This window comes from Dioscorea cayenensis, chromosome 8, assembly GCF_009730915.1.
Source record: "Dioscorea cayenensis subsp. rotundata cultivar TDr96_F1 chromosome 8, TDr96_F1_v2_PseudoChromosome.rev07_lg8_w22 25.fasta, whole genome shotgun sequence".
In the NCBI taxonomy this organism is placed as follows: Eukaryota; Viridiplantae; Streptophyta; class Magnoliopsida; order Dioscoreales; family Dioscoreaceae; genus Dioscorea; species Dioscorea cayenensis.
In genome coordinates this window covers 303,276-326,054 of record NC_052478.1, presented here as the reverse complement: position 1 = coordinate 326,054, position 22,779 = coordinate 303,276, and the positions used below count along the sequence as shown (strand labels likewise).

General features: G+C 40.4%; 2 protein-coding genes, 2 long non-coding RNA genes and 1 pseudogene across 4 annotated transcripts; 4 read left to right on the top strand and 1 right to left on the bottom strand.

Moving 5' to 3' along the window:
* Positions 1-10,760: 10,760 nt before the first annotated feature.
* LOC120266769 (G-type lectin S-receptor-like serine/threonine-protein kinase At2g19130) lies at positions 10,761-11,896 on the top strand. The gene is given in 3 exon segments (XM_039274429.1): positions 10,761-11,513; positions 11,515-11,751; positions 11,864-11,896. Coding segments are annotated over 3 exon segments (963 nt in total). The 5' UTR covers positions 10,761-10,820.
* Positions 11,897-12,343: 447 nt separating this feature from the next.
* Positions 12,344-15,596, top strand: LOC120266768 (annotated as a pseudogene).
* A 1,852-nt stretch (positions 15,597-17,448) lies between these two features.
* On the top strand, positions 17,449-18,195 carry LOC120266767 (universal stress protein PHOS32-like; the record flags this gene model as incomplete). Its single annotated transcript, XM_039274428.1, is given in 5 exon segments — positions 17,449-17,632; positions 17,634-17,741; positions 17,743-17,919; positions 17,921-18,055; positions 18,058-18,195. Coding segments are annotated over 5 exon segments (651 nt in total), but the record flags the coding sequence as incomplete, so codon positions are not given.
* Position 18,196: 1 nt separating this feature from the next.
* Positions 18,197-18,815, top strand: LOC120267600. The gene is made up of 3 exons (XR_005538500.1): positions 18,197-18,255; positions 18,384-18,429; positions 18,668-18,815. It is a non-coding gene; the product is annotated as an uncharacterized LOC120267600 (long non-coding RNA).
* Positions 18,816-19,108: 293 nt separating this feature from the next.
* Positions 19,109-20,035, bottom strand: LOC120267491. The gene is made up of 2 exons (XR_005538477.1): positions 20,006-20,035; positions 19,109-19,870 (listed from the first exon to the last, which is right to left on the bottom strand). It is a non-coding gene; the product is annotated as an uncharacterized LOC120267491 (long non-coding RNA).
* Between the last annotated feature and the right edge of the window lie 2,744 nt (positions 20,036-22,779).

The following is a 22,779-nucleotide window of genomic DNA, read 5'->3' as shown; positions in this document are numbered from 1 at the left end:
TAAGGTTGGCCATCTCGGCTTCTTTCTCACTACTCAAACTTACTCTATCTCTTGTGCAGGGAGCTGCCGATTTGAAGCTAAATCTGCTCTTGAATCTGAACTTAAAGCACTTGGCATTGCCCTCGGATCGTCCCTTGGCGAGTGCATCTTGACCTTCGATACATTCTTCATCGCAATCGGGAGCTTCGCATCCGTTGTCGGCCAACAACAACCCCACATCTTGGCGATTCAATCACATTATCAATGGCGTTAATCATCTTCTTATTGCCTTGGGCAATCCTTCTCTAATCGAAATTCCCGGGTAGATGGATTGCCCCCGCCTTTTGCTCTATCCGCTGATCGGGTCTAATCTTCATACTTTTGAACCTCTTTTCTCGATTGGCGGGACCTCCCGCGTTGGATCATGAAGATTTTTGTAGACTTTGGCTTTTCATTCTAACTCACTTGTAGCTTCTCCCTGTTTTATTTTTCTTGCTCTTCCTTGTTTTTCTTTCTGCATTGCATCTTTTATTTTCAATAAAAGCTCTTTAAGCTCTTTTTCTCAAAAAAATATGGATATTCTTATCAAATAAGCTTTCTTGTGAATATAATTGATATCAGTACATGTTAAGGTAAGAGACCCCTCGCCCTTTTTTTGTTCATCCTAGCCATTGATTCCCTTAATGTGATATGTAAATTTTCTCTTTTGTGATATGTCTCTCATGCTGGGTTGCGCCATCTCCAATTTGCAGATAATTTCATCATGTTTTCTTTTTTTTTTTTTGTGGGAATTGGAAAGCTTAGGGTTTTCATGCTCATCCTTTACCTATTTGAATGTCTCTTAGGCATTGCTCTTAATTTTTAAAATAGTTGTCTTCTCACTTCTAAGCCACTTTTATGAGACTCCGTGGCTTTGACCTTCAATTATTCTAGAGCTTAGCTTCCCCTCACCTTCTTTAAGTCTTAATCTCTAGTAGATACCGTCCTCACCAAAATTGGATGAAAATAATTCTAACCATTTGATCAAACTCTCTTCATGGAAAATGAATGCCTCTTTCTTGGCTACAAGTTTACTTTTCTAAACTTGGTATTTTCATCTATTCCAACTTACTAGATGCCAATGTTAAGCTATCTGAGCAATCGATAACACCCACAAGAATTTTATTAAACTTAGGCCTAAAGAGGTGTCGATTAGTGGCCTAGAATTACATATATGAATCTTTTTGTACAAGGTGAAGGGGTACTCTTAACCTCAAAAACTGCATGATAATGCTCTTCTAGATAAATGTGGAAGGTTTGTTCTAACCAAAATTGGTGCCAGTCCTAGGGCATTCATTTCAACTACTGTGGCAAAGACTACCCTTGAACCTCTACCATACTCCCTTAATAAGAAAATCTCTATTTTAAGCTAGAATTCTTAACATCTTACTTGTCTCTCTCTTACATTCTGACTGTCATTAAGAATAGAGCCTTTGCTTCATTATTTTTATTTTTTTATGCAAAAAGGAGTTACAAGAACTAAAAAGAAAAAAACCAAAGCAAAAGAGAAGATGGAAGAATTTTTAGAAGTGAAGTTGATGATCTTTGTAGAGAGTCACAAGAATAACTGGGTCGGTCAAGACCCTTGAGAAAGAGAAAGATCTGTGGGTTAAGGCGTCCATAGTTAGCAAGTTGATCGGCAATCTTGTTGTCCACGTGAGGGATGGCTTCAAAAAGCAAATTCGAGGGCCATCGCTCAGTTTCTTTAATGTGAGGAATCTTGGCAGAGAATCTCCAAGCAATAGCTATGTGAAGTCTTCAATCATTTGATTAGCACGAGGCGGTCGGTGAAAGAGCTTTGAGTCGATTCCAATTTTTCTTGCACACATTTATCTAAAGCCAGTTGAACTGCTTTGATTTCCCCTTCTAGTGAAGAACTGGCGTAGCTTCCTCAAGAGCATGCAAGAAGAATTTGATTTAGATTATTAAATATAATAAACCCAAAGCCACACTCATTTGAATCAGGATCCCATAAAGCATCAGTATGGATGTTAATTCTGAATGTGAGACACCGGCCCACCTCAGTGAGACCCAGAACATAACTCATCACAAGCCAGGTATTGTTTTGCTTAGTCGGGAAATAATTCGCACTCCCCCGGAGTCAAACCCGCGACCTAAGCCTTTTGTCTCACTTAAAGTGGCGCATCTCGCTCACTTTGGGGCGTGAGACAAAAAGGCTTAGGGTCCGGGTTTGACTCGGGAGTCATCATTTCCGACTAAGCAAAACAATACCGGGCTTATGATGAGTTCTGCTGGATCTCACCAAAATGGGCGGTCTCTCAGAAAGAAGAAAACCCTAAGGTTTAGAGAACTCCTTTTTGAATAGGCCCTTAGCATTAAAAATACTAAGCAGTGTGAGCCCATGAACGCATGGGAATGAGATTTAAATTTGGAGGGAGACTCTGGAATACAAAGGAACATCTTGCCTTACAAATATACCAGGATGTAGTTGCAATAAGAGCTTTGGCAAATACATCAGCTACGCATCAATTAAGCACTTAGTTTAACCAAGCACCTAAGCTAAGGCTATGAGCAAATAAAGGATCCAAACCCAGCATGTTGAAGATGGAATTCCACTAGACAATGACTTTCTTTGCAATCCCGGATAACATGCCTAGTAGTTTCTGATTCAAACCACAAAAAAATAACATAGAATGTCGGGTAAAACATTAAGATTGTAAAGGAGAGAACAAAGGTGGGTAACTTGTTGTGGGCTAGTTTCTAGATGAACATTTTGATTCAGGAATGACATTTGAGACACGGATCTTGCTAACCTTTCCAAGCATTAATAGGATCCTCAGAGGAATTTAGGTGGTCGAACAATCCTACCTTCGAAGGATTTGGCCACCAGATCCAATCATTTTTAGTCTCAGCAACAAAAGTAATGTTTCCAAGCCCATTAAGATCAAAGTTGTTACCAAAAAGATAGCCAGATATGCATTGGAATCAATTGAATTATCAAAAGATAATCAAGGGAAAGGAACTATTTTCCATCAAATGAATATTAAAGTAGGGTAGGTTTTGTAACTCATGGGCAAATCCAGAAGCCAAGGATCATGTAAAAACCTAGTAACATTAGGACTGAAAACAAAAATCCGTAAATTTGGTTTTAAAATATCAGCGACCTTGCAAAACCAATTTATAAAAACCAAGAAGTATTAGAAGAGTTATCCCTATTCTAAAGAGACTAATTTGGATGAGGAAAAATATGAACCCAAAACCTCGTTCTCACAATTTAACAAAGCAAAGAGTGCTTGGTAGGGCAAACCGTGGGGCCTAATGATAACTACCCAGTGTTTGTGATTGAGAGGTCTCGAGTTCGAACCTCTCATATTACAATTCACTTCTGGGCCCCTTTGTGGGAGTTCGTGTGAGAAATAACTCGTTCTCCCTCCAAGATTACATGACAAGGGATTATCCAAGATTACACCTCACGTGCCGTTTGTTTATTGCTTTGTCGCTTGTCGACTTTTGCCAGAAGAAAAAAGAGCTATTTGGTCAAGAGCACACCGAGCATTCCTAAGGTTTCAGTAGACCCAAACCCAACTCAGATTTGCTAAGGGTTGCCATGCTCCAACCAATCAAGTGGAAGCCTCCATTCATGCCATTCCTATCCCAAAGGATGTTACGAGCCATTTTTGAGGAGGATATCCGGACTAGAATCCGGGAAGGAAAAACAAAAAGATAGTGAGTTAGCAACGAGAAGAAGCAACTATTAAGGCGGACCACTCGACTAGCTTAGGGACATGGGCGAGTGGCTCCGGCCTTAATGTTAGCCCTCGACTTTTTTTAAGGAGAAAGTTGAAATGATTTTTTAGAGAGTCAGGTTGGGAGAAATAGGTGTTCCAAGGTAATTAAAAAGGGTAATCACCTAAATGAATAGAAGAGAAAGCTTTGGAAACTTTTTTGTTGAACCAAGAAGGCAAGTAAATAGCAGATTTTGCATGGTTTGACTTCTGGCCAGAAATGTCAGAATACATGTTTAAGCAAAATAAGACATTTCTGGCTGCTTGCCTGAGGCTTTGGTAATGGGAATGAGGTCATCTTCGAACATAAGATGGTTGAAGTTTGGACTAAAACCAATATCAAACCCAGAGAGAAAATTAATTTTCAGGGAATGATTTAAAATAGCAGATAAGTTTTGAGTCACTAAGAGGAAAAGAAGGGGTGAGATGGTGTCACCTTGACGGATTCCTCTAGTACTAGAGCACCAGGGACTTGGTTGACCATTGATAACGAAAGAGAAAGAAGCCGAAGAGAGATAAGAATCTATCCAAGAAATCCAAATGGCAAGGAAGCCCATCTTTTGTAGGGTTGCGAGAATGGTGTTCCAGTTAACAGTGTCGAACACTTTTTCAATATCAATCTTCACTAACATCCTAGGAGGGAAGTGTCGCTCAATGGAATGGGCAATTTCCTGAACAACTAGAATATTATCAAAAGTGGATCTATCGGGAAGGAATCCGGATTACTCTTGGCTAATCAATTTAGGGATTACTCTTTTAAGACGATTTGCAAGAAGTTTTTAGATAATTTTGTAACAAACGTTACACAAAGAAATCGGGCGAAATCAGAAACTTTTTTAGGGTGATCAATTTTAGGGATAAGGGCAACAAAAGTTTAACCACAAGAGGTTGGAAGCTTGGAGGAGATAAAAAAAAAAAGTGAGAGATAGCCTCAAAAAGAGAGTCCCCAATAACATTCCAATAAAAAATGAAAAAATCAACATTGAAACCATCATGTCATGGCGATTTTCCACGTAGCATGGAACGGAGAAAGCGAAAGATCTCTCCCTTAGAGACTGGTTTGATCAAATCGTCTCTATTTTCAGTGTCCAATGTGGGAAAATCGTCCAAGAAAGATAAAGAAAAAAATTTGATCACGAGAAAAGAAGGAGGCAGAAGTCCAAAGATTTTTATAAAAAGTAAGAAAAGTATTTTCAATATGAACATGAGAGGTAAAGATGTTACCAAAGTTGTCTCTGAGAGATTGGATTTTAATACGAACATGCTTGGCCTTTGTTGTCTTTTGAAAAAGGTCGTATTTGAGTCACCTTGATCAAGCCACTGCATTCTCGCACGTTGAGCCCAAAAAAATGGAGATTTGACACAAGAGGGCAGCATGTCTGTTGTGGAGGGCTCAAAGCCAAATTGATGGCCAAGAATCAGAGAAAGAAGACCCCTCTGCTTCCATATTGCTGATCTCCAACTCAAGGTTTTTCAATTCCACATCAATAGATCGCAAACTTGAAATTCTCCACTGGATGAGGCTATTTTAACACGAGAAATAGCATGAGAGAAAGCATGTATACGAGAGGCAGAGGTGGAGATTCCAAGCTTTCAAGATACTCGTATGACAACCATCATATTCAAACCAAGTGTTATCAAAATGAAAAGTTTTATTTTTAGGATAAGAAGAAATAAGGGTTGTAGGAAGAAGGGGGGTAGTCTCGAATTAGTTCTGGGGAGATGGTGATTGTGTAAGAAGTATAGCTTGAAATTTAATCATGGTTACATGAAGCGGTCTAAAGCTGAAGCTCAGTGCCGACCAAAGCCATTATGACCATTACACCAAGTATAAGTGGAGCCAACAAAGCCTAGGTCAAAAAGATAGTTAGAAGTAACAAAAATCCAGCTAGATTTATACGAATAAGATCTGAAGTTACCTCCCTTAAGTTCTTGGTTTGATAAGATCGCATTGAAGTCCCCACTAAGAAGCCAAGGGAGGTTTAAGGTAGTCATACATGAGAGAGGGTTCACTGAGAACCCTCCGAGCATAAACAGATTGGGAGTTATAGATGATAGACAAAATCTAAGAAACATCCCCATTAGTGATAACAAGGTTTAAAGACATGCGAGGTAGCTACGAGGGTACACATTCCCGATACTTCGATTCCAAAGAACTATGATTCTACTAGAGATGCCAAGGGCAGGTATAACAACCCACTCCCAGTTTCTAGCAAACATGCAAGAAAAACAAAGAATTCTATTAAAATCAGATTTAGTCTCCACATGATAAATTAATAATATTAGGGTGTTAGGAAAAAATAAAGAAAAATAGAGGATCCGTGAGGAAAATCAAGAGAGCAATGAGATAATAAAAAACACACAAGATTTACGAGGGTTCATGCAATGTACCTACGTCCCCGGAAGTGCAAAGCGGTATTCCTCTTATTCACTGCTCTCCTCACTGCTGAGACAAAAAAGACTAGGATTACAAATATTTATAGGTAAAAACCCTAAATTTATCCAAATACAAACCTATTTGGATCCTAAACCTATCTCGGATCCTAAAAATATCCAGATTCTAAACCTATCCAGGATATAAATCCTATCCTGATACAAATTACAAGATTATCAAATCATAATCCTAACAAGATACAAATTACCCTTGTATCCTACTGAGGGCGTTTCCACCGCACCCTAACCTATCAAATTGATGCTCCCACAATATGACAGATGTTGTCATGCCACTCCACTCCGTTCCCACATCCGCTCGTTTACTTGTGTATATGAGCCATACACAACATAGGGTTTTGATGAGTGATGAGATCATTAATACGGTCGATGGTTTTAGGATTCGAGGCCCCTTTATAGTTCCAACAAAAAGTTTTAAGAGGGTTCATAGCAAAAAAGGACAGAAAGAAAAGAAATAGAGTTAAGAAGGTGGCACTTGACGCCCTTTCTTTTGCAGAGAACCATTCTTGCTAGGAGCACGCCTCGCCAAAGCTTCCAGTTTAATGTCTTTCTGATAGTGAACGATAAGCATGTCATCGTTAGGCTCTTTTTTCTCTCTAGACTCTTCAGAATCAACATGGGGCTTCGACTCTTTTAATTCCTCCATGGCTTGGTTAGGAGGCGGAGATGGTTGAAGGGCAGCTTTCACTCTATCCACAAGAGAAGCATGCCCACTCTCAGTGACAGGATTTGAGAAGACAAAGGAGACAAGGAGATGCTGTGGATTCTCATCAGAACGAGGTGCACAAATCTCCATATAGTAGGAAGAGCGAAGATCGCTTAGCTTCTCAATGGCATCGGAAGAACCCGCTACCAACCTCCAATGAGAGGGAAGGAAAGTGGGACATTAGGGTTTCCAACGTCATCTCAAGCCTCGTGGAGTTGGTCAAGTAAAAGGAACATTATCCGCCTTCACATGATATTTGCCTTTATCTTTATGACTTCTTCTCGGAGTTGAAGAAACCGGAGTATTAACAATTGGATTTTTCATCGAGATTTGGACTTTGAAAAAGCATGGCAGCCCAAGTGGTGGAAAACACCTTTGCCACAACAAAGTGGGCTAGGGTTTCTCATACTGCCTTAGCCGTGACCGTGACCACAAGAACGGCGATTTCGGGGCTTCAACCAAAGTCCAAACTTTGGCAGAGCACCATCTTCAGACAAGCCTTGGTCAAGGTTTGGGAGACCCATTGAACTAGTATTACCAGCCTCCTTGCCGAGGTTGATCCTCTACCACCATCTCATGCTCGGAGGGGGCATGGGACACTTAAGGCTCAGGGAGCTCGCTTTCGACTGTCCATAATCGTGCACTTGGTTTCTCTGTGACCAACACGACCATACCCGTAACAAAAGACAGGTAATTTCTCATAGAGAACAAGAACAAAAAAAAGTTACCTCCATACTGAACCCAAGTGCCCTTTTGCAAGGGCTGGTCTAAGCCCATTTCAATACACAAACGGGTAAATTTCGATCTAGAACAGATAAGGGTGTGGTCATCGACCTTGAGCACCTGGCCAAACTAAGATGCTATGTTTTCAAGGAGTTCACCACTCTAGAGCTCAATAGGAACGTGGTATAGTTGAATCCAAACTGTCATTGTTGAGAGCTTCTCAAAGGTAGGTCGAAGGATTCCTTCCAAGGATGACAATCGCAAGATTCTACCATCTATGGTCCAACGTGTTTTGAACTCGCGACTATGAACTCCTCGTAACATATGCCTTTCACGAAAGTGAGATGTTGTTGCCACATTATAAATCTTTTTTTGCTCTCTTCAAATTCATTTCAATCCATAAGTATTTCTTTTTCAATAAATCACATCGATTAATCCACTTTCATCATATAAAAATAACAATAATAATTACTACAGGATCTGGCGCCCGATCAGATTCAGGAGTAGTCCGTTTCTTCTCCTGGTGATGCATGTCTCCATATGGTTGACTTCACGGCTTCAGATTGCTCTCTTTATCTTCGCTTTCGGCTTTCCTGTTATTCTCATCCCTGTGAGGATAATGAGCGCTTTGTTTGATGTTTTGTAGTATTTTCATTCAGACTTTTGTTGCTTCCAGTTTGCTCTTTTTTTAATAAATTTGTGGTTTATCCATTTTATTCAAAAAAAACAAAAAAAACAAAAAAAATAATTACTACACCACAGTATAGGTTAATAGATTAGCTCGAAGGAAGATTCCTCTCAGAAAATAAATAAATAAATAAATAAATAAATAAGGGTTGGAGGAGGCGCTATGACCTGTGATGAGTCAACGAGAACAAAATTAAATGCTATTACTTTTCTTGGGCTGTAATAACTTGTCTTTTTCCTTAAGGACGTAATTCAGCTGTAGACAGACTAGAACTTTGAATCCTTCAATGCTGGATGCTCTATGGAATCATTTCCAACCACTTCTCCAGTCTCATAAGATTAGAGGCAAACATCAAGTAAAGATGGACGGGCCACTTTAACCCATTTCTTATGTTTTTTGCTATGAAGTCGCACTAGTCGTTTTTCATCACTGTAAAAAGGCATTATCTATCAATAGCGTGAATAGAAATAATGGACCACAAAAGACAAAAGGCTTCAATGGGACTGCATCAGATAATTGGTTCTCCCTATGACACAAGATTTCATCCTCGCTACCTGAAAAATTAATTCCTCTCTTCTCCATCTCCATCTCCGTCTGAATTCTCTTGAACTGCAGTGGCTTGCTCTATTTAAGCTAGAAGTTACCCCCAAAAGGAGAACGCTTCGCAGTTACGCTTCATCCTTTTAGGTAACTTTTTAAACTATTAAAGAGCTTTCTGGCATAGAATGAACAATATATCTAAAGGCTTGGCAGCTTGAGTTCCATGCTTTGCACCTCATGCACCACAATTGCACATCTCTCGATACGGGAAATCTATCTAGCTAGTTCTAATTAAGTTTCTAACTTCTAAGTACGTAGCATGTCAAATATTGTCTACCTTACAGTAGTAATTCAATCACCCAACCGACCTTATTGTGGCCATTTTTAAATATATTATATATATGTCGTTTACAAGGCATTAGACGGTTTGAATTGATTCTGATCTTCAATGATTAACTAGCAACTTGATTTTTAATTTACCAAGTCACACCCTCAAAGCCAGCCACTTTGAAAATATTCACGGAATAATTCCTCATGCTCCTGATAAGTTCCTTGCATATACCTGCAGAAATGTCTGCTGAGAAAACAAGCTTCTACATACCATTGTCCATCATCTTTGTTCTACTTAGGAGTCCAAATATCCAGCATTCTTTGGGAGGCGACACTCTTTCATGGTGTCAATCTCTAACGGGAGACCAGACTTTGGTGTCCAAGGAAGGTCATTTTGAACTGGGATTCTTCTCACCAGGTAATTCTAAAAATATTACATTGGCATCTGGTACAAAAAGGTTTCACCACAAACAGTCATCTGGGTAGCAAATAGAGAGGTTCCGATCTCTAACACTTCGTCTGCGGAGCTGAAGATGACCGAAAATGGCAACCTCGCTCTCAGCAGCAGCAGCAGCAGCAGCAGCAGACTTGTGTGGTCAACCAAGTCAACATCTTATCCAGCAAATTCTACTGTTGCCGTGATTCTTGACACTGGCAACCTTGTTCTGAGAAACAAATCAAACTCGTCTGCCATAATTTGGCAAAGTTTTGATCATCCAACTGACACTTGGGTACCTGGAGGAGGGGTTGGCATGAACAAGATCACTGGTGAGTACCAGAGCCTGATATCTTGGAAGAACTTTGAGGATCCATCTCCCGGACCATTCATTTACACTATAGACCCCAGTGGTCTAAACCAGTTTCTATTACAGTGGAATGGGATTGAGACATACTGGAGCAGCGGCGTGTGGAACGGTCACGCCTACAGTGGAATACCAGGCATGGATCAAAGTCCTTATTTTGTGAGTAATTTCACTGATAACAATGAGAGGAAGCAATGCACACTGACTTTCAATATGAAAGATGCATACACACGAGGTATGCTGGATTCGTCTGGGCAAGCCAAACAGTGGCTGTGGACAAATGACAGCCAAAAGTGGGCAGTGGTAGGGTCTCAACCAGCAGATCCATGCGACATTTACTCCGTTTGTGGCACTTTTGGCCTCTGCGACAGCAACAGCAAAACATTTTGCTCTTGCCCCCAAGGTTTTGAGCCAGTGTCTTTTACAGAATGGAACCTGAATGACTGGAGTTCTGGGTGCCAAAGGAAGACCAGGTGGCCATGCAGTAAAAAACAATAATTCTTCAAATAGAGGCAAAGAAGGGTTTCTGCCGATGTCATTCATACCCACAGGATCACAACCACTGGAAGTTAGCAGCGCTGAAGAATGTAGAGCAGCATGCCCGACAAGTTGCTCTTGCACTGCCTACTACTATGACCATCAATGTTTGATATGGAATGGAGATGTTAGAAATCTTCAGAAAAAAACAGTAACGCAGGGAAGTCTTTATATCCGCCTCGCAGTTTCTGATATCCCAAGTACGGGCAAAAAAGAAAAGCACCAGAGTGCTCATTATAGGCTTGTGCTCAGGGTTAGCAGCAGCCTTATGTATCACAATGGCTTTGTTTCTCTGGATGTTCCTGAGAAAAAGGCAAGATAGAGGAATGGTGTCAATTGAAGGCGTCCTTGTCCAGTTCAAATACTCTGATCTTCGCCGGATGACCAAGAACTTCTCGGAGATGCTTGGCCAAGGAGGATTTGGCTCTGTTTTCAAAGGTGCACTGCCCAATATGACTGCAATAGCTGTGAAACAACTCAGAAGCATTGTGCGACAGGAGAAGGATTTTCAGACTGAAGTTATCACGCTGGGCAGAATTCAGCATATTAATTTGATTCGTCTCCTAGGATTCTGCTGCGAGGGCACAAAAAGGTTGCTGGTTTATGATTACATGCCGAATGGATCTCTTGATCATCATCTTTTTAACAGGAATGATGTTGTCCTAGATTGGAGAACCAGATACCAGATAATTATCGGGGTTGCTAAAGGATTAGAGTACCTGCATGAGAAATGTAGGGACTGCATTATACATTGTGATGTAAAGCCAGAAAATATACTTTTGGATTCTGATTTTTGTCCAAAGGTGTCTGACTTTGGCATGGCAAAGCTCATCCATAGGAATTTTAGTAAAGTGTTAACGAGCATGAAGGGGACCTTTGGCTATTTAGCACCAGAATGGATTTCAGGCCAACCAATCACGCCAAAAGCTGACGTCTACAGCTATGGTATGATGCTTTTCGAAGTGATATCAGGGCAGGCGAAACAGTGATCAATCTCGGAGTACAAACAACAAGTATTTTTCCAGTCTGGGCAGCACAAACTCACTGAAGGTAACACCCTTTAGCTTGTTAGATGAGAATTTAGCACATGATGCAGACATGGAGGAGCTAACCAGAGCCTGCAAGGTGGCTTGTTGGTGTATTCAGGAAAATGAGGCACATAGACCGTCAATGGGAGTGGTTGTGCTAATGCTTGAGGGAGTCATGGAGGTGAACTAGCTCCAATTCCTCTTTCCTTGTGCAACTCATAGAAGGTCAGGGTTCTCATACTCTCTCTGGATGAGAACTCATTCATCTATTGGTTGAAATTTCTGCTTTGCAGGCATACAGTGATGTACTTGGATCTAGATTTTAGCAAGCCATTTTCCGTGTTCTTTTCTATAAGAAATAAACAAGAATAAGGCGCTGAAACAATTCATCAAAATTCAAATATCAATATTAATCTCATCAAATGTTGACTGAAAAAAGTTAGTGCATGGTTTACTTTTTAATGAATGTGGTTCATCCACCTTTTTCAAAGTTAGTGCATGCAACATTGCAATTTATAATCTCAAGATCAATAGGATGCAATGATTGTTAAAACCATACATCCAGTCATGGAATTTTTAAGCAAGCAAATTGTCACTAGTTAACATGAAGCACTACTTGCGCTTAGTCTGTGAATTTATTGTCAGATTCACCCTGACGCTATAGTTCAATCTTTTCTAAAAATTTCGGGTCGATCTTCCTCTTTTAACAATTCCTACTGAATTAGTCATCAATAAAAATTACAACAACATCAAATCATGATAGCACGAACGATATGAAGTTGTTTGAAGCAGGTCAGAGAAACCACGAAATTTAGGAAAAACTGAAATTAGTTGTTACCTTCAATCTTCATAGTCTGGAAACTTGGTTTAACCTTTAGCTTTCTTTGCATTTAGAGGACTAGGCGATTGGCATCCATTCCAGATCTGTGATTACTAATGAAATGTATAGACTGATTTTATCATGTGTCATCTAACAACAGGGGCTACAGATGTTTTGAGGATGGCATGTGAATCTTAAAATGGAGCTCAGTGGTAGAGCAAGTAGTTAGCAGATTTGAACTATAACCTACCAAGCATTCCTCATTAGAATCCAAATTAACTATCCAATAATCCACTGTTAGACTAACATCTGAGGAATCATTATCTGTCCACACTCTCAAAAGTCAATGCAAATTCACTAGATATCACTGACTTGTTCATATCCCCACTTTTCTTTTAATTGCCGCATTCAGCACGGATTCACTGGCTTCGAGCGGTTAGAAGATATATATTCAAATGACACCGTGATCCCCAGGTTAGGTGCTGGTGAACACATTGAACTATCATATAAATTGCTGATCCTCCAATGGTGAGGGCAGCATGACCTGGTGTTGATACCTTTTGTAACATTTTCATGGTCAGAAGTGTGACTCTTTTCAGACATGGATAAGAAGTAGAAGATAATGTTTCTGACACTTAAATAATCCTGGTGCCCCTGGATGACAGTTCATTGGTTCATTCTGTATGGCTGCAGAAAATGTTTCGGCAGTGCCTTGTTTCTCATGTTCATTGTTGTTTCTCTTGGTTCTGTTTGCAATCCTCATTGTCCAGCATTGTTCCGGAGGTGATACCATTTCGTGGAGTCAAAGTCTCAATGGAAACTAGACTATTGTGTCCAAAGAAGGCCACTTTGAACTCGGATTCTTCTCACCAGGTAATTCTAAAAACTTCTACATTGGTATCTGGTATAAAAAGGTTTCACCACAAACAGTCATCTGGGTGCAAAATAGAGAAGTTCCCATCTCCAACGCTGCTTCTTCCGAACTAAAAGATCACTGAAAACGGTAACCTGGTTTCTCTTCTTGACCATAAAAAGGCCATTGCATGGTCATCCAAATCAGTATTGCATCAAGCAAATTCCACCGAGGCAGTGATTCTTGACACTGGTAACCTTATACTGAGAGATAGCTTGAATTCATCCAGCATAATATGGCAAAGTTTTGATCACCCTACTGACACCTGGGTGCCTGGAGGATGGCTTGGAATGAACAAGATTACTGGCGAGTACCAGAGCCTCACTCCTTGAAGAACTCAGGAGGATCCAGCCCTGGACCATTCATAGACACCATTGACCCCAGTGGTCTGAACCAGTTCCTGCTAATGTGGAATGGAACTGAGGTATATTGGAGAAGCGGAGTGTGGAACGGCTACAGCTTCAGTGAAACCCCTGGAATGAATAGGGATCCTGACTACATCACCAATTTTACTGATGACCATGAGAAGAGGGTGATCACACAGGCTACATCTTTCAAAGATGTTTACATACGAAACATGATGGATACGTCTGGACAGAATAAACAATGGCTGTGGACAATTGAAACTCAAGCGTGGATGGTGGTCTGGTCTCAACCAGCTGCATGTGATGTCTACTCTGTTTCGTGGTGCCTTTGGCATCTGTGACCTCAATAGCAAAACCTTGTGTTCATGCCCCTGGCTTTAAAACCAGTATCAGCAAGGGAGTGGGACTTGAATGATTGGAACCCGGATGCACAAGGAAAACAAACCTGCCATGCAGTAATGATAACTCCACTGTCGCAGAAACGGAAGGCTTTCTAGAGATGTATATCACAAGATTACCACCAGGATCACAACCACTGACAGGTCTCACTGCTGAAGAATGCAAACAAGCATGCCTCAAAAAGTTGTTACTGCACAGCCTACTCTTTCATGGCAGCGGATGCTTAATATGGAGTGTGGATCTCCGAAACATTGAACAGAGTAGGAGTCAGGTCATATCATTTTACATCCGCCTCACAGCTTCCGATCTGCCCAGTAAAGGAAATGAAAGAAAAATATTGTACTAATCATTATCGTAGGCTTATGCTCAGGCATAGCAGTAGTCTTCGGCATCACAGCGATGGTTTTTAGATGGATGTTTATCAGAAGAAGGCAGCACAAAAACAAAAAGAACCAATTGAGGCACCTGTGTAAAATTCAAGTATTCAGATCTCCGGCACATGACCAAGAACTTCTCCAACAAGCTTGGCCAAGGAGGATTCGGCTCTGTTTTCAGAGGCACCTTACCCAGTTTGACTGATATAGCTGTGAAACAACTCAATAGCATTACCAGACAAGACCAAGACTTTTCAGAATGAAGTTATCACACTGGGCAGGATCCAACACATTAATCTGATTCGTCTCCTCGGATTCTGCTGTGAAGGCACAAAAAGATTGCTGGTTTATGAATACATGCCAAATGGTTCTTTGGATCGTCATCTTTTCAACAGGAAAGGTATTGGACTAGACTGGAAGACGAGATACCAAATAATTGTCGGAGTTGCTAAAGGATTAGAATACCTGCATGAAAAATGCAGGGACTACATTATACATTGTGATGTAAAGCCAGAAAACATTCTTTTAGATTCTGACTTTTGTCCAAAAGTTTCCGACTTCGGCATGGCAAAGCTCATCCACAGGGACTTCAGTCGGGTATTAACATCCATGAGGGGAACTGTTGGTTATCTTGCACCAGAATGGATTTTAGGCCAACCAATCACACCGAAAGCTGATGTTTACAGCTTCGGTATGATGCTCTTCGAAGTGGTTTCAGGCAGAAGAAACACAGACCAATCTCAAAGCACAAACAACAATTATTTTCCGGTCTGGGCGGCAAGGAAACTCAACGAAGGTGATGTTCTTAGCTTGTTAGATGAGAATTTTTACACAAGACAGAAATATGGAGGAGCTGAGCAGAGTTTGCAAGGTGGCTTGCTGGTGTATTCAGGAAAAATGAAGCAGAAAGACCATCAATGGGAGTCGTTGTCCTAATGCTCGAGGGGTTGTGGAGGTGAACCTGGCTCCAGTTCCTTCACTACTCCTGCAATTAACAGAGGATCAGGGTTCCATCATTTACCAAATGGGATCACATGTCGCAGACACTTCAATGGAAACTTAACAATGTTTCTCAGCCGATGATATATAAGTCATTTACCCCAGTTAAGGTTTGAGTAAGACTTTTGTATAGTTGTATCATGGCTACTCCTTCGCTACAAGTGAATGCATCTGCATGTAAGATAATTAAGGATTAAATTCTGTGTACCTCTGTCCATGTTTTGTATTTCTCCAGGATGATCTATCCCTTGCTTCCATCTTTATGCTATGTACTCTTGCTATGTTGCTTAATAAATGTAAATTATCCACTTCTATTATATAAAGAAAAGGTGATTCAATACATTGCACTAGTGCTATGGAACGATTTATCTTTATCCAAATGAAGCAATAATAGGTTTTGAATGCCTTTGATCTTGAAGTCGACTTCCAAAATGGGGCATCCAATTTGCGGAGATCCCATCTCTATCCACATTAAATGATAGTGGGAAATATTAGCATCAGACAGAAAGGTTCAGAATGATATGTAGAATGAAATTGCATCCCTCTCCACACTAAAGGCAGGAATACCATCAAAGTTTACAGACAGATCATCAGCATTATAAAATAATAATCACATTAAAATCAAGAAGGCATGCTAAGTTTATTCTAGATGTTCTTCGGAACATAGAATCAGCATTATAGAATGCAACTGACATCAACACATGTACACACAGTTTATTCGACGCTTCCTTCTCAGCAAATGTGATTATCTTCTGTTCAACAAACTTCAAACTCTTTTATCAAAAATATTATCAAACACAAATCATCATCATTAAGACAGCAATAAAAAGATTTTAACTAAGAAACTTTTTGTTAGTTGTTAAGCTCCAAGGTTAAAAAGTTCTCAAAACAAAAGAATACTATGGCTAAGATGACCATATTAAGTTAAAGATGGGTGAGGATCAAAGAGCTTCCCAAATAGAGAGACATTAAAGGAAAATGATTGACAAAAATTCCGGGAAGGATGACAAAGGTCAAGAGGTGATTATTAATGGGAATAACAATTGACCAACAATTTCTCAAGAAGGAAGTAGAACCCATTCCTAATAACGGGGCACACATCTTGACAGAATGCAGCTATATAGAGTGTGATAACGGACTCTATAATGATGAATTTCATACTTTTATATTAACAAAGCACTTTAATCAAAAGAAAAATAAAATCCTAGTCATGCACATTGATAAAATGCAGCCATACTTGCGTGTATGCAAATCGGACTTAAAATCAGTCAACCATTTGTTCTTCAAATTTTCATATGCTCATCAAACTTGGCATCACTTTATTTCCATCTTTGCCAGACGCTCTTCCCCCTCCACAAGCACTGATCTTTGGAGCATTTAGAGGGATGTATTTGATGAAAAATAGGGGATGTATGTTGTTTATCTCATTTGTTTTTTTAAAACAAACAAAACATCAACCTAACTAAATACTTTGTAAAAATCTATAACAAAGCAGAGAGAAAAGGACACTCACTAACTAAAGAGAGGGTATATTTGAAGAGCATAATAGTTAAAAAGTGAACACAAAGCCAGAAAAAGAACATACTCTTTGATGTTGATTTCTATCAGAAGTTGGTCGCCTTCCTCGACGCAGAGCATATTCAAGGTGAAAAAGTGACATTTGAAGATTGTTTCCTGCAAACAACCACACAGCTGATCAGATCTATATATATATTGTTCATAGATCATTTTGGCAAAGAATTGTTTAACTGTTGTCCAATTGAAAAATATAGTGCCACGTTTACCAGTAACGTATATCATGGTGTTGTCCCTCACTCTCTGCGGTTAACCTCATAACAGTACGTGGCCAATTCCCATTCGCTGCCTATCTGTGCTCTTCACCAATAAGCGGCTTCCACGTGATGCCAGACTAAGTTTTATTGATGGTATACCGGGGATTATGATACCGCAGTAACCATGCGTTTCCTAGAAGCTTCTAAACCCAGAGGTATATGCCTTCCTTCTCCGTCTCTTTTAAGTCGGTAAAGAACTTCCAAAATTCAACCGGGAAAAGAAAAGAAGAGAAATTTTTTCAGAAACCCTAATCCAATCTCCAAGATATGGCGAATCAGCACTCGCCGTCGGCGGCATCGGCAGCGACGGCGGCCACGGTCCAGCCTTCATCACCGCGGTTCCTCTTCCCTCAACTGGTGGGGTGCCGTCAAGCCCTCCACAGGATCACATCGCCGGATCGGGATCGCTGTTGATCTCAGCGACGAGAGCGCCTATGCGGTCCGCTGGGCCGTCCAGCACTACCTTCGCCCCTGGTGACACTGTGATCCTTCTCCACGTCCGCCCCACCAGTGTTCTCTATGGTGCTGATTGGGGCGCGGTGGATGTCTCCTTCAACGCCGTTGCTGCTGACGGTGACTCGTCGGAGGAATCGCAGCGGAAGTTGGAGGACGAATTTGATGCGTTCACGACGACCAAGGCGCAGGACCCTGGCGCAGCTGCTGGTGGAGGCGCAGATCCCGTTCAAGATTCACATCGTGAAGGATCATGACATGAAGGAGAGGCTTTGCTTGGAGGTGGAGAGATTGGGACTTTGCGCGGTGATTATGGGGAGTAGAGGGTTTTGGGGCGTCGAGGGAGCAGCAGCAAGGCGAGGCTTGGGAGTGTTAGTGATTACTGCGTGCATCATTGTGTTTGCCCTGTGGTCGTGGTTCGGTATCCCGATGATGGGGCATGCGTAGGAGCTGTGGATAGTGAGATGGATTGGTGGAGAGCTTGCCAGAGGAAACGCAGGAGTTTGTAGATGCCTCTGATGATCCTAAAGGTAGGATGAGCTTTCCTTTGACCTAAAAATTTTAGTCTTTCTCAGTGATAACATGTTGCCTTTTAATCTCTGAAAAGAAATGCTAAATTATATCTTCTCAAGTTCTTAAATTTCTAAAATTTTGGCAGATGCTTGATTCGGATGAGGGGCTGTGGCATGGTCCCCTTGATTTAGGTATTGGAAATTTGAATGATTTTGTTCACATTTTCTACTCAGCAAATTATTTCATTGATTAATTGTTACTTGTTTGTTGAAAACAAGATCAGCTTTTGCGTTTCAACTGGTTTATGAACTTTCAGCTCTGTAACAAAAAGTAGCTGACCTTGGTCTTAAAAGACTTCAACAGTACTGTTGTGTTCTTATATTTCATTAGAATGTGAGTAGCTAATGCAAGATGTTGTTTCTCTTTCAGATTGAAATGCAACTGTCATAGAAATAGATGAGAGAGGCCTTTATCAGGTACTTGTCATTTGTCAACCATGCGCCTGCTGTTTGATTTGTGAAATATCACCATGTTGTCAGATGAATGTTATTAGCAGAATTGCCATTTGGCTTTCCCATGTGTGTGGTTCTATTTCATGACCTTTCTGCTTTTGATGATGATACTGTTGTTTGCTGAAAGTGAATCACCATCTTTTGTGATTGTTTGGTGGATTTTCTGGTGCTGAAAGTGAATCACCATCTTTGTGATTGTTTGGTGGATTTCTGGAAATCTTTGATTGATCAAAAATTACCTTCCTCTGTCCAGGAAGTTTGTGGCTACCATAAACTAAAAACTCGATAAGCAGCAGGAACAATGTGTGGGTTTATTACATAAACTTAACCTCTAAACATGCCAAATAAAACCACAGCATCTTCAAAATGTCAGATACTTGAATGCCCTAAAATAGATATAGTTCTCCACTCTGGTTTTGATCATCTCACATCTGATCATCTGATTTTGTTTATGAGAAAAACATAACACCTTCAAGCCATTCTTGCATTATGCACAGACAGTTGCATGCATGGTGAGAAAAATATCCACACATCCATCATTAATGTTCTTTAAAGCCTCCCTCACTGTGAATCCTCCTAATAACATCAGCTGGCTGCAAGCCCAGGGGTTTGGTGTTTATGTTTCGCAGATGATTTGCAGGTTTGGTTCTTGCAGAGACACTGTGCTCATGCCTGCCCTTAGAAGAAGCATGCTTCAGTAGAGAGCCTAAAGCATGACTTGAGCTAGATGCAGCTGAACCCTTGTGTAGCCCAGAACCATGGGTTCTTCGTGTGTTCTTGTGGCTTGTTCTCAGCTCTCGTTCAAACTGAAGAGAGGCAACTTCTTTTGAAGAGCTTGCTCTGATGGTCTGCTTGTTGAAGTAAACCAAGCTGGGCAATAGACTCAGAAGGTATTTCTTCAGCTGTTCATCACCCACATTTCTCTGAGCCGGATTGCCTTCCAAGTTAATGGCTTGCAAGGATGTGTTAGCAGCTAATTGGCCGAGTCCCTTTGATGTTGAGATCTTGTTGAATCGCAGGTCTAGAAAGTACAGCTTGAGGAGTCTGTGAAGGCCTTCTACTTCACTGATCTTGTTACCAGCTAGATTAAGCTCCTTTAGAGAGGAACAAGAGGCCAAACCTTCAAGGCAAACAATGTGCTTACTATTGCATTAGGAGTTTAAAACATAAAAATATGATTATAATCAAGAAAAATGTGTATATGCTGATCAATATAAAAAGATCAAGTTTGACGCTAATTGATATACTCACATACCATGACCAATTCTAGAAATTCGGTTGAAACCTCAGGTCTAGTATGCCAAGACGAGTTAGATCACGGAGACCTTCAATTACCGCCATATTGTTCTTTGAAAGATTAAGCATCTGAAGACTTTTGGAAGAACCCCAGCATTTATCCTGACTGAGCAAGATGTTGCAAATATCAAATCATAAATTCGGGTGAATTGCATAGTACAGCCAACCAATATAAACCATTTCAGAAATAAGTTGCACAATACCTATCGCATTTCCAGATAAATTTAGCACCTTTAAACCAGCAAATGAACTAAGGATCGGAACCGAAAACCAACCCAAGATTTGTTATCTGCACTGGAAGTGGCTGCCGGAGACAAGGATGAGATGTATGCACTAGCCACTTCCATGCCAGCACTATTTCTAGCATCAGGCTTTCCAGGAGATGCACCAGCTGCAGCATGGGAGTCCTTCCTAGAAGCAGTTTCAGAACTCTCCCCAACTTCTTCAACAGAAAAACCACTCGGAATCTCAATTTGGCTTATCCACTCCTCAATCCGCTTTATTTTTAATTCATCAGAGGTCAGATCATCGCAATTCTGCATATATGATACTTGCTGAAGGTTGCCTCTCATCTCTGCATCATACATTGTGTTTTCTCCAAGTTCACTAACCAAACAATTACCGTTGCTAGAAAAATCACCACCAGCAACTGATTTATATTCAGACTTGCTCTTCTCATTCAAGTATGAGCCATCGCCCCTTGGATGTCCACTTCATTACACCCAACCATTGTGCCATAATCTGCCCGATGAGGAGAATGTTCTTCATTTAATTCATTTAGCAAATTCAAATTCTCAAAAGATTTTGAACGTGGTACCGTCAATTCTTGAAGCAAAGCAGCATCAGTGGAGCTATCTGAATCACCCGGAGGTTTGTTAGAGAACGTGATTTCACAAGGCCAGTTGGGGGTATCTGCTGACAAGTGTGGGGACTCAATAGAATGGTTTGCAGAGTGTTCACATGAATGATCAGGTATATCCCCATCAAGATGCTTCATAACTCCCACAGAGAAAAAGGAATTCATGCTGATTGTGTGCAGCAGCAAAATCTCCATGCTCGTTTGATTCAGCAGAATCAGTGTGACGTGATGAATCAATATGTCTGTCCATGATCCTTTCCGGGCTTCGAGCTTCATCCTCTGTGATATCATCATAAGAAAAATTTCTTTCTTTATCTAATACATTTCCTACAGACACACTTTTCTTAAGGCCCCCCATCAGAACAAACTCACTACTGCTACCCTCAACACAAGAACCACTTTGCAAATCTCCTGATTTCTGGCAGCTTTCAAATGAAGATGGAATTGTAATTAGCTCTGCACTGCTACTAGAGGCGTTCTTAAATTCCATCTTTGCTTTTGAATCAACAGAGGCAGTAGAAGTTTTTCAGCCCTTTATCTTGAGAAATTACTTTAGAGTAACTGATGCGTTGCTCCATCAGGTTGTTGAGTGGCTTTCTGAAAAGATACCAGAAATGTTTTTCTCAGAAATAGAGATAGTGACTCTATTTGTCACAAGGCACTTCTACATACCTTTGATTTCTGGTGGTGGAGAGGTGAAGCAAAAGCACGAAAATTTAACCATTCCGGTTGATCCCCCAACCAAAGCTTCAAGCACCAGAAATTTTGCAACTGTGACAAGCTAAGTTTTTAGATTCAGTTCCTATCCTTCGGGAGATCACATTAAACTTTAACTCATGTTGACAAGGAGTTACATACATGGGTCACTGCTAACTCCAGTCCTCGTGACGCTGCAAACATGGCCGTAATCAAGAGAAAGGCCCTCAAGAACACGGCACAATCTCCAAATGTAAGATGATTTTGATCCCCACAAGGCGCAAAGAATAATCACCCTGTCATTGTCACCCCACACCCACTCAGAGGTGCGAGAAGAATATGAGCACTTTTACAACGGCCAGAGTGAAATAAAGTTTTTACCAACTAGAGAGATGCAGCAACCAAGTATAGATCAAGAGCAGACCTGCAAAAAGATTAGGGTCACTCATAGCAACGGATGTAGTTCACTAAAACTTCATCCTAAGAAGAAATTAAGCAGGCAGAAATTCTGAAGGTACACATCACCACAGCTGCTTATCTTATACATATTTTGCAACAAAAATAGAGAGACTATGTCAAAAATAATTACAAAATAACATTTATTATTGGCTTGTGGTGTGACTAGTTAAGTTTCAAACATCGAAAACCTAATTTAGTAAAGGGATGGAATGTCAAGTCCATCAAGTGTAAGGAGTAAGGCATGTGGTAAAATGGATATTGACAAGAACAAACGTAAGCATTTGTAAATTATATGAGTTAAAGGTACATTTGGGCTTAGTTCTCTCTAAGAAAAAGGTACATATGGTACCAACCTCAAGAACCCATTAAAGCATTGTTTTTGAATTCAGTTATTGCATTTTCATTACAACACAGTTTTTGGATTAATCAATGTCATACTCATTCCATCCATTGACCAGGAACAAGCTCTCATTTATGTTTTCCATCAAAGCCATGTTAGATTAATTCACTCTAAAGTCTAAATAATGTAAAGTGAACATCCTTAACTTCAGGTGCAATATCCTAGAGGAAATTGTGAATATGAATGAGATCATTGATTTCAACCCATATGTCAAGCCGAAAAAAAAACATCAAAAGAGGTACATACTAACAACTACTAGTAGCAAAGATGATGTTTTCCTCCGCTATAGAGATGTACCAACAACTAATCAACTAATTGA